The sequence below is a fragment of the Pleurodeles waltl genome, chromosome 5, assembly GCF_031143425.1.
Source record: "Pleurodeles waltl isolate 20211129_DDA chromosome 5, aPleWal1.hap1.20221129, whole genome shotgun sequence".
Classification (NCBI taxonomy): Eukaryota; Metazoa; Chordata; class Amphibia; order Caudata; family Salamandridae; genus Pleurodeles; species Pleurodeles waltl.
The window spans coordinates 622,161,473-622,181,000 of record NC_090444.1 but is presented as its reverse complement, the minus strand read 5'-3'; the positions used below and the strand labels follow the sequence as shown (position 1 = coordinate 622,181,000).

The window sequence follows — 19,528 nt, the reverse complement described above, 5'->3', positions numbered from 1 at the left end:
GTCAAAAAGGAAGGAGAAGAAGCATCATAGGAAGTCCTCCTCGCCGAGGTCTCATCGGCGTCATCGAGACTCCCAGCGCCGTAGGGAGTCACGGCGCCATTCCAGCAAGGAGTCTCGTTCGAGGTCGCCTTCGGCTCGGCGTCGTAAGACTTGGGAGGCCAGTCCCACAGTCACACCACATCCGTCGACGCCGTTGCCTTCTCCGGCTTCACCGACTTCGCCTGGACAGTCTTCTTCAGTTGTTGAAGTGACGCAGCCTCAGGTGTTCTCTCCGGCGTCGCAGACGTCGAGGCTGGCGTCGGGGTCGCCTTCGATCCAGGCACCCCAGTATCCGGCTGGTCCTTCGGGGCCGTTGGCGTTCACCTTGGGTGCTCCGGCGCCACTACGGCCGGCACCCTTTATGCCCGTTCTCCCTTTAGGGTATGTGGGCTCGGTGCCGGTGTCTACTCCGGTGTCCGCTCCGGTGGCTCCAGAGATTTCGGCCCCGGAGGTTTCCATCCCGTCGACTTCGGGGTTTCGGCCAGTGACTCCGACAGGACCATCGGAGACTCCAGGGCGCGCCTCTCTTCGTCCGGCTCCTACCTCGGCGCCGAAGCTGCCTGTGGCGCCGGACATGGCGTCGGATGGATCCGGAGATTGCCGCCGATCCTCTACTTCGGCGGATGCCTTGTCGACGCCGCGTATCGAAGAAAGGCTGCATTCTAGAAGACGTGCTCTCCGTCTTTTGGAGGAGCAAGAATACCAACGAGTCTTGGAGGAAGGAGAGATTGAGGAGTCTGGCGAGCTTCATGGTCTGGACACAGCCAGTGGGCTGGATACTTCTCCTGAGTGGGACCTGTCATCTCAAGGGGAGTATACGGAAGAGGCAGCTACCTTTCACGCTGTGGTAAGAAAGGCAGCTAACTTTCTGGAACTGCCTTTGCCGGTGGCGGAGGCGAAACAGAATTTGTTGACTGAGGTTCTACATCCGGCCTCTACTGCAGCGGAGCCTCTTTTGCCATTCAATGAGGCTTTGCTTGATCCGGTGTTGGAGGTGTGGAAGAAGCCAGTATCTTCCCCGGCTGTTCATAGGGCTGTGGCCAGGAGGTATCGGGCTGCGCCATCTGACCCTGGCTTTCTGTCCAGACACCCCACGCCGGAGAGCTTGGTGGTCCAGGCCTCCTGTTCTTCTAGATCTGCGCCTGGATCTTTTCCGACGGTGCCGGGGGACAGAGACTCCAAGAAGTTGGATTCACAATCTAAGAAAATATTCTCGTCCTGTAGCATGGCATTGAAGTCCACCAACGCGACTTGTATCTTGGGGAGGTACATCTATGCTCTTATGGACGACATAACATCTTTACATACAGAGCTTCCCCAAGGACTTTTGAACATTGTTTCGGATGCCCAGGCTGCCGCAACCCAGATTATCCAATCTGGGTTGGATACAACTGACTCAGTGGCTAGGGCGATGGGCACGGCTGTGGTGGCAAGGAGGCAGGCTTGGCTCCGCAACTCAGGGTTCTCTGCGGACGTGCAGTCGACCCTGTTGGACCTCCCGTTTGATGGGGACAAACTGTTTGGAGCCAAAGCGGATTCGGCCTTGGAAAGGTTTAAAGAAAGCAGGGCCACAGCCAAGTCATTAGGACTGCAAGCCCCTTCTTCTGCCTCCTCCAGATTTTTTAGGAGGTTTCGTGGATTTGGACGTGGCTCTTCCTCCTCTTCCTTTCGGGGGAGATTCCAGCAACCTGCCTCTTCTCTCACCTTTAGATCAATTAGAGGGAGGGTTAGGGTCCGCACCAGGGGAGCCTCTCAGCAGCACTCTGCCTCTTCCTCGTCCTCTGGAGGGGTGCAGCAGGGGAAGCAGCCTTAGGCTTCCACCAATCCCCACTCACTCCTCTCCTGTAGGGGGAAGGTTACAGCATTTTCTTCACAAGTGGCAGACTATAACATCGGACACTTGGGTTATCAGCGTTGTGGGGAAAGGCTACACCCTTCCCTTTCGGGAGTTTCCGCCCCCCATCCCGCCCCGCCCATCTTATTGTTCAAAAGAACACCTCCTGTTGCTACAACAGGAAGTTCAAGTCCTCCTATTAAAGGGCGCGGTGGAGTTGGTCCCAGAGCAGGAAAGGGGTCGAGGTTGTTACTCGAGTTACTTCCTGATTCCCAAAAAGGATGGTCGGTTGAGGCCAGTCCTGGACCTGAGGATCTTGAATTGGTTCCTCAAACAGGAAAAGTTCAAGATGCTGACCCTAGCTCAGGTGCTTTTGGCGTTGAACAATGGAGATTGGATGGTGTCTGTCGACTTGCAGGATGCTTATTTTCATATCCCGATACTCAAGTCGCACAGGAGGTATCTCCGGTTTGTGGTGGGGTCGCAGCACTATCAGTTTGCGGTCCTCCCGTTCGGTCTTACTTCAGCACCCCGAGTCTTCACAAAGGTGATGTCAGTGGTTGCGGCAGAGCTCAGAAGGAAGGGGATAGCAGTATTCCCTTACTTGGACGACTGGTTGATCAAAGCCAAGTCCCCGGAGCTTGTGTCGTATCATCTGCAGTCAACAACCCAGTTGTTGTTCGACCTGGGCTTTTCGGTGAACGTGCCCAAATCTCACCTAGAGCCCTTTCAACGCCTCCTGTTCAAAGGAGCAGTGCTGGATACAACATTGAATCGAGCCTTTCCTCTGCCTCAGCGGATTCAAGATATTCAGGAGTTGGTTCCAATGTTTCGAAATGGAGCGGTCGTTCCAGTCCTCAAGGTCCTTCGTCTGCTCGGTCTGTTTGCCTCCTGCATACTGTTGGTCACGCATGCTCGCTGGCACATGAGGCTCTTCAGTGGTGCCTCCGAAGGCAGTGGTCTCAACACAAAGGAGATCTCGAAGGTTCTGTCGAAATCTCCGGAGATGCTGCTGCGGACTTGAAGTGGTGGATTGCGGGCAACAATCTTTCACAAGGAAAGCCGTTGACGCAGTCACCACCAGTGACCACGGTCATAACGGATGCTTCCACTCTAGGGTGGGGAGCTCATCTGAGAGATCTGGAGATCAAAGGGCTTTGGTCTCCAGAGGAACAGATTTTTCATATCAATCTGTTGGAGTTGCGGGCTGTACGTCTGCCTCTCAAGGCCTTCCTCCCATCCCTTCGCGGTCAGTCGGTTCAGGTCCTAACGGACAATACTACTGCGATGTGGTATATAAACAAACAGGGTGGAGTAGGGTCGTACCTTCTCTGCAGAGAAGCTCTTCGACTATGGTCCTGGGCAAAGGACCATCAGATTTGCTTGGTAGTGAATCATCTGGCCGGAGTCTTGAATGTACGTGCGGACAGTCTCAGTCGCCATTTCTCGGCCAACCACGAGTGGCGTCTCCATACAGATCAAGTTCGTTTGATCTTCCAGATGTGGGGGTTTCCTCAGATAGATCTGTTTGCCACTCGGGAGAACGCGCATTGTCCGTTATACTGCAGTCTCCAGTATCCGATGCAGGGGGCTTTGGGGGACGCGTTTCAGAGAAGCTGGTGCGACCAGTTGCTTTACGCGTTTCCCCCCATACCCTTGATTCCTCGAGTATTGAGGAAAATTCGCCAAGACCGGGCCCTAGTAATTTTAATAGCTCCGGATTGGCCAAGGAGGGTGTGGTATTCCGATCTTCTCCAACTCTCAATGTGCCCTCCGCTCCGTCTCCCTCTCAGGGCAGACCTCCTCTCGCAGTCGCAGGGGCAGGTTTTACACCCCAACCTCCAGAGCCTGCACCTTCATGCCTGGAGATTGAACGGGGCAACCTGAGTTCCTTCTCTCTCCCACCTGATGTAGTGGATGTTATCTTAGCGGCCAGGCGACACTTCACTAAAACTATCTACGCTAATAGGTGGTCTAAATTTGTGGTATGGTGTGGAGAGAGACAGATTGATCCATTACGTGCTCATTTGTCAGATGTTTTATCTTTTGCTTTGTCTTTAGCGCAGAAAGGTTGTGCAGTGGCTACGATTAAGGGTTACTTGTCTGCCTTGTCAGCCTTCATTTGTCTTCCAGACCAACCATTGCTGTTTAAATCCCCTATTGTTCTTAGATTCTTGAAGGGTCTTCTAAATAAATATCCTCCAAAACCATTCGTTATGCCTCAATGGGATTTGTCCTTGGTCCTGACTTTCCTTATGGGGTCCCCTTTTGAGCCTATGCATTCTTGCCCCTTAAGGTACTTAGTTATTAAAACAGTCTTCCTGGTGGCCATAACATCTGCAAGGAGAGTGAGTGAGTTGCAGGCTTTATCAGTAAAACCCCCTTTTACAACTTTTTATGCGGATAAGGTGGTGTTGAGGACCAAGGCTGCTTTCCTTCCGAAGGTTGTTTCACCCTTCCATTTGGCCCAGACAATCACTTTGTCCACGTTCTATCCTCCGCCTCATCCTTCAAAGGAAGAAGAGAGACTTCACCGCTTGGACCCAAAGAGGGCGTTAAGCTTCTACATTGACAGAACGAAGGATTTCAGGCTGGAGGATCAGCTGTTTATCGGATACGTGGGCAAGAGGAGAGGAAAGGCAGTCCACAAGAGAACACTCTCCAGGTGGGTTGTTCTTTGCATTAAAATCTGTTACTCTTTAGCAAAGAAGGATCCTCCTGATGGTATTAGAGCTCATTCCACCAGGGCTAAGTCGGCCACTTCGGCTTTGGCTAGGGGTGTTCCTGTGGTCGACATCTGCAAGGCCGCAACTTGGTCGTCCCTTCACACTTTTGCGAAGCTCTACTGCTTGGACTCTGAGGTCAGAAGGGACGGCCATTTTGCACGGTCAGTGCTGCAGGATTTCTTGGTTTGACCATTTAGGCACCCACCACTGGGCGTGGTACTGCTTTGGGACTCTATTCATTAGGTGAGGAATCAACAGGTAGTTGTATCCATCAGAAGAACGAGTTACTTACCTTTGGTAACGACTTTTCTGGTGGATACATTAGCTACCTGTGGATTCCTCACGGTCCCACCCGCCTCCCCGTTGCCTCTTTGGTCTCACCAAGTAATCCTTGAGTGTGCTCCTCTTGGTCTTTAGGACTGCAATAGATTTTGTATATATGGATACTTGTATATGTATATTTTCATATTTGGTATATATAAATGTTTTGTTTTTAAAAAAAAAAAAGAGGAAAGAGAGTTATATTAAATCTATAGCCATTTTATTACAATGTTGTGTACTTTGCATTGCTATGAGATGTTGCTTTGATCTTTCATTGCAAAGGGTTACTGTTCTCATGCACGTAAAAAATGTTGGTACTGACGTCGGCACGTCGGCGAGGACCTCTTATTGCCTGTATGACATCAGACGGCGTCGCGTGGGCTATTGTGACGTCCTCGTCGACGTGCAGAAGCTAGGAAGAAGATTTCCATCGAATGCTGGCGCCATGGGAGTATTCATTAGGTGAGGAAACCACAGGTAGCTAATGTATCCACCAGAAAAGTTGTTACCGAAGGTAAGTAACTCGTTTGTTTACAAAATTGTTAAGAGTGCACCTGGATATCTCTGCCCTTGGAATAGATATATTGCAGGATGGGATGTAAATGGGGTGTTGAACCTATTTTTATCCTTGCAGCAGTATGAGTATTTAAGAAAGAAGTATGTTTCTGAGTTTTGCCAGATTAATTAAATTATAACTCACACATTCAACCTAAAATAACTTAACCTTACTTACATGATGTTTTACTGTCAAACTTCCAATTCTCATGCATCCAATATCTGTGACACAAATCTTACAGAGCAGCTATTATATGTACTTATCTGAGTGAGCAGAAGCAAAAAAGAAGGTAGATGGCTGGGTGTTCTAGCGTTTTATTATGATGGAACATTTGTTTGTGTTCCATGTGCTTTAAACGGGTTGCTGTGAGTAGTGGCAATGAAGGAGTTTTCAAAAATGTTAGCCTCCGTTCTTGCCATAACATTCCTATCCAGCTGTCAGAGACAACAAAAAGCTATGTGTGGTTGAATACATAAAAGCATTTGAAAATATGACAGAGTAGTTTCTGCTTCTTTGGGATCTCATCTCCCATTATAGATGGGTAAGTGCGATGGCTAGCTCAGGAACCACGTATTGATGTGAATATGTTTGGCGCTCTTTGAAGTTTGGGTGGTATGGCGGCAAAGGCATTTAATAGTAAGATTAATAGATATAATAAGCGCAGCATACTTGTCATCAGATTACACCTCTAAGAGGTTTTATTTCAAACTAGTGGTGGACTTGGCCTTGCTAGTAATAAGTATGCTTGAACTGCCATAATCGTCTCTGGTCCTGACATAGAATATAAAATTTCCTAGCTATCTTGAAGGAAACTTTTAGTTCTATTAAGGACATGTGTGGATTAATACACCCTAGGTTTTCTAGAATAATCAGATTCCCATCCTTAACAATATGACCTGGTACTGCTGAGGCCTCCCTCCCCAGTCCTGCAGTCAGCCCTCCCTCACCGTTCCCCTGTTGCACATTAAGGCAAAAATACACACATCTTTGGGTTAAACCCCCGGTCATATTTTTTTTTGATAAACAAAAAACATTTAATGTAAAATCACTCATCATTCCATTATTATACAAAGTAACCCCTAGTATTTACATCTTTATTTACATCGGTAGATGTCTAGCCTTAACAGAGTTGCTAATACGTCCAGTTACCTAACACTATCTAAACATCTCCCTGTGTATTACAATTCAGTGTCTGTGAATGAGATCATGACTGGTCCCAGTGGTGTGTCCTGGTCTCGGATCCAACTGCAATAACCCCTCCTGGGGCACTCTTTGTGCAGGGGGGCAGCAGGATTCCTACCTAGGGCAACCTATCCACCCCACAGTCCTCCCTCCAAGGGCCCATGTTAGCTTTGTGCCCACTACGCGTGCCCGGGTGGTTGGCCATAAGGACCAGATGCCAGGGATAACTTGCCACCCCGTGCCCCGGGATATTCGATTCGATCCCCTACCAGCACCCCGTGGAGGGCCCAGTGACATAGCTGTCATGCTTAGGTGAGAAAAAAAAGCCAAATTGCCCCACCAACCATGATCTCACCCTGCCACAGGCCAACATACTTACCCTACTCTCCCCCCACACTCCCCCACCCCCCATCATGTCCCTATGGTGGACGGTGTAACAACCAGGCCAACAGGTTCTCAAGGAACATCTTGCTGCCAATCATTGACAGGTGCACCCCATCCAGTAAGAAGAAGCAATTTTACTTTATGTAACCATGGGGTATGGTCACCAGCCTGAGCAGTCTGATCAGCTTACCAGTCTTATTGTTTTTCCATTTCACCGACTTCTTCAGGAAACTGACCAACTCGCCACCCCTCCACTGCAGCCTGGGGATGATATTTGACCAAGCAAGCACCACCTGATGAAACCTCTTAGGTTGCCAACCGATCCCAGAAATCATGATAATGCCAGGGGGCATGTACCTTCTGGGGCATCATTGTCTCCAGCACAGACCTCAGCTCTGCAACATGCAACAACCGTAAAATGCGAGGCAGTACCCCGCCTGCTGCGCCCGAGAAACTCATCAGATTCAGCTCCCCTGCTCGCCGCCTGTAGGAATGGCCGACGATCCAAACATCTGTGATCCCATTCGCCCCTGTGTGAATCGGGGCCACCAGGACTTCCGACTGATCAGTCAACTCTTCACACACAGCACCTGCATTGGGAGAAAGAAAAGAGTAGGAGAAAAAAACAGGGATCAATCAGAGCAGTTACACCATATGCAATCTCACATAGTGCTTGTAACCGTTAGATGACCACCTGCTGATCCTTTGCACTGCAGCACCTGAGAGCCCCATGGCTACAGCTGCAGTGGCCACCCTAATTCTAAAGGAGTGAGTTCCAAACTCTGAGGAGTCCAATCCAGCTGCCCCAGGGCACCTTTCAGTATACTGGAGAACTGGTACCTGGTCAGGGGAGTGCCATCAGTGTGGAGCAGTATGGGGCCCCCAACATCCTGGGGTGGATGCGCCATGAACACCTCCAAGTTATGAACTAAACAGCACTTATTAATGGGGGCCCTGTGCAACAGGATACCGTCACCCCTACTTATCTGGCCCACCTTGGAGCGGAGGATGTTAATCGGCAGAGACCAAGCCCCATCTAGCCTCCGAATATCCACCAGCTGAAGAATGTCCAGCCCCCATCTCCCCGTGTTCTTATTCTTGGCCACCAGCTCACTCAGCCTGAGAGCTCCATAAAAGGCAAGGGTAAATGCCTTTACCCCCGGAGAGCTACATATGTCTCTCAGAGATTCCAGAATTGCGGCCAATGTAACCACATCAGTGGGGCACCTAGAATCCAATCTGGTCCATTCAATTCGCTGCAAATCCCTCAAGGGCCTCTTCACCAAGAAGGACTTGGTCCCATCAGTGTGCCCCAGCTTTTGTGTGAAAAAGGATATTGATGTGGTGTGTCACCTGGTGCAAGCAACCAACTGGCCCTCGCCCCTATGCACCCCCAGGAATACCATGACGGAGGACAAGGCAAACCAATCTGTGGTCCCTGTGCACCCCAAGATTTCAGAATAAGGTCTAAAGGCCCTCGCGTAGGCCCACCTGGTCCTGGGTGCTAAACTGTCTACCGCAAGGTCTGGTAATCTTGGGCACCAAGCTGCCACAGATGATCTGGGAAAGGCATAGGGAACTCCATTGCTCCTGAATGTTGGAACATGAAATTCTGCATCTTAAAAAAAGACAGAGCATTAGCAGTATTGTTCAGTACACCAGGCACATATTTGGCTTTGAAGAGGACATTCAGTTTCAAACGCAGGAGTACAATTTCTTTCAGAACCCTCAGAATCACCTGACATTTCGTGGCGGGCTTATTGATGCAGTCCACCACTGTCATATTATCAGACCAGAACACCACAGACTAATTGTGAAACTGCTGAGGCCAGACAGACAGTGCCACAAGGTTTAGAAACCGCTCCAAAAAAAAAACAATGTTAGCCACCACCCCAGACTGCACACATTCCTTTGGCCACAGCTGCGCACACCATGTTGTCCCAAAAATGGTGCCAAACCCTACGCTACAGGCTGCATCAGTAAAGAGACCAAGTTCCTCATTGGTCCTGCGATGCCCTGGCCACAAAACCATTCCATTAAAGTCACGCAGGACTGGCTCCCAGATTCTCATATCCTGCTTGGCCTCGCTGGACAGCCTGGTGTGATGATGCCTTACCTTCAGCCCTGACATTGCTTGGGCAGTGGATTGAGTGAAGGGGCGCTTCATGGGAATGACCCACAATGCGAAATTTTGTCCTACCAAAACCTGCAACTGGTGTAATGTGACCTTCTTGGCCCTAAGGCATGCCTGAAGGGCTTAATAAAAGGCGTTGGCCTTCTCCAGAGGGAGCCTGGACACCGCTTCCACAGAATCCCACTCAATTCCCAAAAACTCAGTCGTGGTGTAGGCCCCAGTGTCCTGCCCTGCGCGAGAGGAATCCCAAACTCCCCCATCAGTTCATGAAAAATCCCCAAAGCCACTTGGTACCAGGTGGGCCCAGGAAGAGAAAATCATCTATGTAGTGCCACGCGCATTGGTCTCCAGACTTCCTCCTAAAGACCCACTTGAGGAACATGCTAAACATCTCGAAGTAAGAACAAGACATGGAGCATCCCATAGGCATACACTTATCAAAGTATAAGACTCCCTCAAATTGAAAGCCTAGGAGATGAAAATGCTGAGGATGGACAGGAAAAACCGGAAAGCCGATTCAATATCAGACTTCACCAAAAGAGCCCCAGGTCCTAACTCCTGCAGCTTATTGATCGCCTGATCAAGGAAAGCTTGTTTCACTGAGCATAAAGCCCCATCAATAGCCTCATTAACTGAGTGACGCTTGGGCAGGGAAAGGTTATGTATCAGTCTGAACTCTCCTGAACCACCCCCAGGGGGAGAAAAAACATCTGTCAAGTGGGGCTAGGTTGAAGGAGCCCGCCACCGACCAAGAGTTAGCTCTTTTTGGATCTTTGCCCTGGCAACCCCAGGTTGGATCTGAGAGATGACTGATTATTACAGTAAGGGGAGCCCACATAACCTTCTGCTTGAATCCTGCAACCCTCCTTAAAACCCTAATGCTGTGCATGTGCCACTGAATAGTTAGTGAAAATATTGAGCCAGGGAACCATTGCGGTCAAGTTAACTGGAGAGGGAGCTTTGCAGAGATCAAATGATCATGCTTGCTTCTTGGTGCCCTTCTCTTTGGACTTTTTATAACATTTGAATTCTGGAAGGGATGCCAATCCACAGAACAAACAACAATGCCTTAATCTGCAGCTTGCCGGAGGTCGGTACAGGTCTGCCGGTTGAAATCCAAATGAGCCCCCTTTTTTCTCCCCCTCCCCACGCCGGGCTACTAGCAGACCCCATCCCAGCCCGAAATGGCTGGTTACTGGTAGCGTAGGCCGGTTCATAAAACGCAGCAAAGTAATGATGTCAGTCTGGTCCCATCCCGGGGTGGGCCTATTAGCTTTGATCCTCCTAAACTCTTAATCTTTCCAGGCTGTCCCCATCATACACGTCAGGAGCACTCACAATCCTGTTTTGAAAATATGCTAACTGAACCCCCAGATCATTGAAACGTTCTTCCAAAATGGCCTGATAAGTTGAGAAACCTCTAACTCAACTCACCAGAGTTTCTTAAACTTTTTCTTGTAAGTCCATTGGCCACAGTCCCTAGAGTGTAAACATTCTTTACAACGCTTGGCCTCCCCCCTTTCAGACTTATCAACTAGCAAACCAAAAACGTCCACATATGCACCCTTCCATGTCTTCTCCTTTACCTCCATTGACACATGCAAACCTAACTGCTCATGCTCCGAGTGAATGTCGTCCAAACCCACAGCTGGTAAAGAGGGCCCAGCACCTGAAACCACCGCTCCCTGTGCGGGGGGAAGACGTCATTGTTGCTGCAGGTCCACCGAGCATGCTGCTGTTCAAAGAGGTACTAGACGCAGCAGGCTTTGGCGTGTTGGTCGCACAGAAACCACCCCGCCTGCTGTGTCTGACTCCTTGTCGCAGTAGCAGTAGCGGTGGAGGGGGGGGGTGCCACATTATGCCCTGCAGTGGGCCCAGGCTTAGTCGAGCACCCCTGTGACCCTCAACTGCCCTTTGCACTACCTAGGTGGGCAACTAAACACCTCACCTTCTACAAAACATCAGTTCCTGCTAAAGCCCTGCCCCACAAGGGGGCAGACCGCGTACCAACCTCTGAGAGCCACTTCAACACAGTTGCTAAATTATCCCCCAAATCTGACTGTGCGGGGCACCACATGGATGTCATCCAGATAGTCATACACCCACCAACATTGTGCACAATGCCACTAGCTGCCACTGGGCCTGTAACTGCCGCAGCTTTGTCCTGTACTGCCGCCTGGCTGGAATTATCTGTAGCTGGGGTCAGACTACTGGCGCAGATACCATGGAAGGCCCCATTAGTGCTGTAGCATTGAACTGTACAGTGGGCTCGATTGAATTAACCGAAGCTGGGGTTAGACCCATCGGTGCCACTACCAGAGGGCTACTTCCCTGAACACTCACTTACCCGGGTCAACTGCTGACTGACCCTGTGAGCCCTTTTTACATTTACCCTGCCCACAGGCCCTCTGCGGGACTGGGGAAATACCTCCTTGTGATTTCAAAGATACGATCACCTGATCCATAGTATCCAGCCTTAGCATTAAAGCCTCTAGCAATGCCTCAATTCAAAAGTGTTTGGCACTGCCACAGAACTTCTCTGACATGATGCTCACAATCCAAATACAGTCCTCACCAAACAAAAAAGGAGGTGGGGATTAACTGGCATCAATTAACCTCTTAACAATAAATGCAAGCTACCTGCAAAACTGGAAATAATAACTGCCCTGTATAAATGAAAACCCCCACCAATGTAAGGCACAACTGCCAGCCTCTGAGCCCAGTTAGGCAACAACTTCACCGAATACCCCATCAAATTCACCAAAACAAAGCCATAAGAAGAACACTCACACTGGTCTCAGGCAACCAAGGACAAGAAATGCCACCTGTGCCCCATTAATCTGCCCTTAATAAATGCCCTCAAAACTGGGAACACTAAACAGTCCAGTATAAATTAAAAATAAACACAATACAGGACACAACTGCCAGCTTCTGGGCCCAACTGACCAACAACTTCACCAACTCCCAATATAAATACCAAAAAACAAAGCCAAAAAACACACGCTGGAAGAAATGCCACCTAGCACAATTAATCTATCCCCCCAAAAATAAATGCCCCCCTCGCTTGCAGCACCAGAGCCCCCACCGGAGCCGCCACCGAGTAAACTCGGGTCAGGTGAGCAGAAATGCTCCAGCCCATGCGGCACCCATCAGGAGACAGCTGGCCTGCTGAAGCTTGTCCAGAAAATGCAGAGCACGAAGAGGAGTGAAAAATACAGAAGGCAATGCATACAAAATGATTCAAAGCATGTGGTGCGTGTCAGGGCAGCAGTGTCTTCCTCTGGTGGCAAGCGGGTGAGAAAGGCCTGTTTGCCACCCTGTGGCCCATTTTAAGGCTGGGACCGATGTGCGTGCAATGTTCGCACGACCCAGAAGCACTAGAAGTGCTTCCAGAGTCACACTGGCAACAGGACCTATCACTGTGCCCCTTGTTGTGGGTTGCACCTCTGCCCCCAACCAAGCACCAGGCCCAGGGCCACCGGTCATATGTGTGGCTGTCCCCGACGATGGGGAGCCTGGAGCAGGAATATCGGGATAAATGAGGGTAACATGGCTAGCCTGAGATGGGATTCATTTACAGTTAATGTAATTTGTTTCAGTGTAAAATGTGTACTGCCTAACTGAGAGCTGAACGTGATTTTTCAAACTTAGAGGGAAAAATAGGTGGTAAGGATGGTAACATTCTTATTTAAGCAAATATCTGAAGAATTAGATAAAAGTATGTATTCAGCTTTTGTCGTTCAAAGAAAGAGGGGGCAAGGAAGTTGCAGAGCCTCTTGAAAAGAGAGCTGAGCTGTCATTTTATGTATCCCGAGATTCTATTAGAAAAGTAGTTTGGTTGTAATGATGTATTCTAAAGGAGTGCTGTCGGAGAATAAAGTGGAAGAACTTATAGCAGATTTCTTTCCAATGTGTCCAATAGAATTAAAACATTCCTTTACGATAATTAGGAAATTTTATATTGTTGAGTGGGGGCGTGGGTAGTGGAATTACAACATTGTAAGTGCAGGATCAGTGGAGGTAGCCCTTGTTTAACCTTATTAATGATACATTGTGTTTGCCTTTCAGGAGCATTTAGACAAAGCAATTGAGCTGAAGCCCCATGATCCATTTTTATACTACTTGCTTGGGCGCTGGTGCTATGCGGTAAGCTGATGTTTTCCTCCAGATGTTTCTGTTGGGTCCCCAAAGAGTAATTTGTATCTTGAAATGCTCTATAAAGTTTTACAAGAATTGTTTTTACCATTTTACAGATGTTTATCTGTCATCACATTACAATACTCACACTGATTTTGCTTTTTCTTTGTATTTTATGCATTTCTTGACATGTTTTTGTAATTTTTACAAATCACATTGGACTGGTTTATAAAAATATATTTGAATTTATAGAAAATCTGTACCTGTGTGGTGTAACCATACATGTGAATGCATGTTTCTATCTGTAGATATATATATATATATATATATATACATATATATATATATATACACATATATATATATATAGTTACATGTCTTAATCCTTTGATTGCACAAATATTTCATAGTTGCCTATTATTCACTGAAAAAAATAAATAGTTAAAGTGACGTTATAGTTAGGTATAGTTAAAGGATCCTAGCTTGTGTTAAAAAAAAAACTGAAATTCACAGTAAAAAGCAAAGATTAAAGAGAAGTCATAATTAAGTGTTGAATTAGGATACAAACTAATGTTTAAAAACCTCAAAAAACAATGAAATTTACAAGTTATAGTTTACAGAGCTAACTATAATTTACACGCCCTATGCAGTAAATATGAACTCACATATTACATCACTTCTGACCTATTAAATAACATCATTGATGACAACACCTGTCCCTGCCCTCAACCGAAGGGTGCACAACCCGCATTCTCTTTTCTCTTTTTGAAATTATTTTTTGTGTACTATGTTCTCCTGCGTTACCCACCACACAATTTTCACCCCATTGTACTGTGCTACTGTACAAGCTTCCTCTGTGAAGCTTAAACATTACTTGGTACAATGGGGTGGAAGCTTTTATATCGACTCCTATGGTACTCAAACTGTACCTCATGCTACGGACACGCTGAGTACTGCTATACTGGCAACCTGATTTTTAATTGTTTATTTTAATTTTGGATGTGCCCTCTGGGTCGCCCCCACTCTCCCACCCAAGGAACTGAACACCAGGTTGTGTCTGCCCTGCCCGCATATACCCTTTTATGATTTTTTTTTTAGGCACAGTGACTTCTATAATGGCATCAGCAAATTTTTGCTCAGAGTTGCAGCCCGCCAATCATATTGCTCAGTACCACAGTACTGGTACTGAAATAGACAATAGAAGAAAAAACTCCCTTGGCCAATCAAAAGGCAATTTCTACTTACAATTTTAAGCACCACAGGATTAACCGTCCAGATACAACTAACGTATTTTTCTTTTTAAATACTATTTTCTCAAATACTCTTCAATGGATTTACACCAAATAACAAACAGAATACTTTCTGAATAAAGTCCTAACCTTTTGCCAAATTTGGTCTAATTTCTAATTCTGTTTTTTATGTATGAGAGGGCATCGTTCCCTATGGAAACTAACAGGGAAAATCAACATTTTGCTCCTCCCTCTTTTTTCTTGGCTACCGCTTGACGGACATTCGAGCTGACATGAGACATTACCTCGGTCATTTTTTCATAGGATTCGTGACAGTTTCAAACAAGGATGCATGACTTATGTTCGACATCGGCAGATCTGCTGAGGTCCTGTTGTGTGATATTTCCACAAATTAACTAAATATTTTAAAATATTTTTCAATTATACATTAGCTGAATTCTTTATGCTACCTGGTGGGGCACGTTTCTATCAGGAGTATATGGATGTCCTAGTTTGTGGCTTGGTTCTGAGGAAGACCCCAATTGGATGTGTTTAGTAACCTGTGTGCACCACAGGCGTCATAAAGTTGATGCTTTAGAAGATACAGCTTGTACTACATACACCTTGCTGGGAAGAAGTGAATTACAGTGACCCAGCAAACATACGGTTTAATCAAGTGAAACATAGCCAAGCTTGGCAAATACTTGATTGTTGACTTTTCAAAAAATGGTTTTGACTGCACAAATACTTTGTCAGTTTTTGCATAAGAACATCCTCTTAGAACTCAAATTTACTGTCACAGTAAAGAAATGTGAATGTGTTGGATAATAAATATCATCTACTCTTTTTGAAAGAAACAATGAGCCTTATGTCCATCAATTGATGGACAATAATTTATGTAGAAAGGAGGATCAGTGTGCAATCTCTATGCATAATGTTCAAACAACGTTGAAGGAATTACAAAAGAACAACCTGTGGCTATACTGATTACTTACCAGGTTCTGGAAACACAGGGTTTCCCCTCTATATATTGCATTCCCGCTTGGTGGATCAGTGCCAATATTTCCATGAATGAGCTGAAGTGGATGAATGCTTTACTGGAAAGTTTAGAGCTGATTTGTGAAACAGTGCCAACATTATTAGTGAAACAAAAACAGCTTTTCCCTTACAAACTCTGTCCTAACCATCAGTACACAGTGGCGGTATATATATTGAAAAAAAAATGTTGAAGTAGTGTTATGGTTGGCTTTATGTTTAAAAAAACCTCTGTAGTTCACCTAAAAGCCATATTGAAATTGCAAGTACAGTTTTGAATTAAAACTGAAAAACCACTGAAATTCTCATGTTACTAATTTTACCATGATAGCAAGGAAGAGCAATCCAGGACTTATTCGGAAAAGTGATCTGGACTACAGACTCAATATTCAGAGAACCAGGGAACCATGGAATTTGACCTAATAAATCATTGCCCAGCCTGTATTCTCTCTTGAAGAAAATGTGTTTTATTTTACACAGACAATAAAATACTATAACGAGAAATATGGCAGTGCTAATCTTTAACTGTATGTAGACAATGTATGACAATGAACTTAGAATAATATGGCATTCTTCATTCAGGGGTGTGGAATTCCTATAGCCCGACGCCCAGGACAGCAGGTTTTCATGTTTATTTTGCCGGCCCCTGCAGCACAAACCCTTTGGTTGCCAGTTACAGTAAAACATTATAGATCAGGAAAGGGCATTATCTGCAGTTAATGTAAAATTCGTGTTCGTATTATAATGTTGTACGATTCATAGGGTGAGCACTCTTAGAAAATGTTAAAGCTTGGACTGCACCACTGACAGTGGTTACAGTATAAAAATGTGTGCTCACATTTGCTAAATTTAACAATATGAGTCTATGTATAATGCTCTCACCATACTCTGGTTTGATGCAAATAGTTGCAGAAGCTTGAAAGTAAGATTGGTGATTCTTTGCTGTCAAATAAAATGTTCAAAAAATGCAACTAGGAAAAAAACGCTCTGCTAAACTGCTGTAAAATGTGGGTATCACTTCTTTGAAGCATCATTCGGTAAAATCTGTTGATTCATGCTAATATTTCCAAACAAGTATTCACAAGGGAAATGTCAGTGCAACCAGTTCCAACAAGATTATCGGAAACATGAAAATAAACAAGCATTGGCAAAGCCAATAGGTTTGACATTGGTGGTCAACCTTTTGATTTTGTCAATGTGTGCCTTGTTTTGACATGTTTTTTTTGTAAAATGTTGTTGTGGGAGCTGTCGAGCCCTCTTCATCATAACAAACATTGACAAAAAGCAAAAATATTTTTGGTCTCAAAAAGCACACCTTGCCAAAATAGTTCAGGTCACTGAACAAAACTACTTTATGTGCCAATATACTCTTTGTGAAAGAGTAGAATGCTGTCAGTCACAGTGAAGCCAGCTGATAAATCGAGAATCAAAGAGATAGAATTTTAATAAAAACCAAGGGTCTTGGATAACCAATGAGAGGCCCAATTCTTAAAGAAAACCACAAAAGTGAACACCTAGTTTGTGTCCTTTCATTGGTGTAGATTTACGGCTTTCATGAATTCATAAGAATTTACAAAAGGAGGACAGGATATCGAACTCCTAGAAAATGTTTGTGAACTGCATTTAGCACAAGCAAATATGCATGTGTACATTTGCTTATGTGACAATCTGTTCAGCGTTTACAAGTTCACTTACCCTCCAACCACTTTTTCCCAGCTGTGGAAAAAGTTTCACTTCTGCCCTTGTCAGAAGTAAATTTCCAACATTTCTTTGTATGGGAAAATATTACAGAAGAGCTGGTGAAAACCCCTAAAAAATAAAAGTTAGTAGGTTTACACAGACTCAAAAGGACATTCCAACCCCAGAATTATTGCTGGGAAATCCAGCCTCAGGATGTAGATCATCTGAAAGGTGCCCAAATAAAGGAATTGCTAGTTTTCAAACCCTACAGTAGTGTCGCTCAATGTAAATTTACATTAAAACACAAGAGGTGTCTGGAACAACAGGAAACGGTTTGTTTAATTAAACATTACGGCCGGGAGAGCACGTATAGCATTGGGGTCTGAGGACTGTCTCTTGTAGTACATTGAATTGAAGCATGTATTATACATTTCTCTGGATACAATAAAGTCATAAAAACATTCCTACAGTTGACAAGGAATCATAAATACAATTCCGGATAGGGAATGCAGGTGGGCCTTGATTTAGCGTGGACACTATGTGGGCCATCACGTATGTGTCCAGATGTCCTGCCTGAGTGGCCCGTGGTCACTGCTTGTGCTGTGTTCTGACTGGCTAAGTGTACCTAACTTTATGTGGCATCTAACTTTATGGTGTTTTGGGAATGCACACATCCCTCTGGCCATGTACACTTTATTGGGGCCAAGCTCCGGGGACCTTTGTAGTGTTGCTGCCTTTCTGTGGGATCTGATCTAAGTTTCCCTGTGCACTAGTCTGTCAGCTAAGTGTTACCCCACCTGTAACCTGTCAATCATTAACCTTCAAGCCTGGGTGGCACAGCCTGCCTGATCATGTACCTACGTGCTGGGGTTGATGGAGAGTTCTTGATGGGGGAATCTAATAGTGGTGATGCAACTTTGTTTGTGTATGAAAATCTACTGTTTGTGTATGAAAATTTCTTTTTTTCATGCGCATCATCAACTAATCCAATACCAGCAATAGTATGAGCCCTGGCATAATCAGAGAGGCTATTATGAGAGCTTTATATAATGTGATTGCTGTCATAATTTGTCGCTGCACCACAAGGCACAAAAGGGGCAAGTGTTTTTTTTTTTTTTTTTAACAGGACTAGTAGATTTTTGAAGTGGTCAGTAGACATTTGATAAAATTCCACATACCTGTTTATTTAACACTGACCTTGAGGTTTGTCCATAAACTCTGTCAGTGTGCCCTCTCTGGAGAATACCAGGTTATTGTGGGTAGGAAATCGGGTCTTAACTTTCCCATTTGTGCCACTGTGGTCTAGCAGAGAGACCGTGCTGGAGCCAGGCACAGGTGCAGTCAAGTTCAACATCTACCATGGACCTAATGATAACTTTCTAAATAAAGGGCCCAGCCAACCTGGAAGTCAGTTTAAAGGAGACACTTCACCAACAGGTAAGGCTGGAGTCAGTAATATTATTAGCATTTTAGCATTGACTCCTTGAGCCTCAGCTCTAGGATACCTCTGGAGAGTGTTAGTAGTGAATGCGGGGATGTGGTGGGCAAAGGTCCTAACACAAAGGCAGTTGCATAAAAAGACACTTGAACGTGGAGGCTTTAAATGAAAATAAACAAAGGGTAAACCTTTCTTATAGTTGAGAAAAATGTATTTATTTTGTTTATACAAACTGAACTTAAAATACATAAACATTAGAAAATCGTCTTTTATAGTTACACTTTTAAAATTTATAATTTAAGCATCATCCATACATTTATATAACTTTATTCTTTATCTACAAACCAAACTTAAACTAAACAAAAATGAAAATTTCTAAACTTACACCTGTAATTTATAAGTTACGCAGCATCTTCAAATTATTATAGCTGATACACCTCCATACACAGAGTATTCAACTTGGTAGCCACACTGCATTAACTGTAACTCACCACTCTACCACGCACTGTTTTCTAAATAAAGATATGATTTGCAATGTCATTACTCTTATTCTAGATCATATTATTTTAAATGGTATAACTGATATGATATAAAATGTATAAGCATTTCATTGAGAATGTCCGGGTGGCATTCAGTTGAGTTTTGTACAATGGAGTGTTCGAGAGTTGAGTGGCGTGTAGTGGAGTAAGGTACAGTGTAGTGGAATAGTGTAGAATGGAGTGGTCTAGAGCAGTGCTTAATTTGTGCTTGTTGTTTTTAGTGCTGAGCACCGGCACTTATTTTTGAGGGCCGGGGCCTATTCTTCTGCGTCAAGCATTTGCTGCGAGCAAAAG

At 45.5% G+C, this 19,528-nt stretch overlaps 1 protein-coding gene across 3 annotated transcripts in view; it reads left to right on the top strand.

Moving 5' to 3' along the window:
- The window catches only part of RMDN2 (regulator of microtubule dynamics 2), a 516,997-nt gene that overhangs the window by 334,720 nt on the left and 162,749 nt on the right, over positions 1-19,528 (top strand). For all 3 annotated transcript variants that reach the window (XM_069234474.1, XM_069234475.1, XM_069234476.1), the window contains one exon: positions 13,245-13,322. In XM_069234474.1, the coding sequence (XP_069090575.1) occupies positions 13,245-13,322 (78 nt within the window). The remainder of the gene's footprint in view (positions 1-13,244; positions 13,323-19,528) is intronic.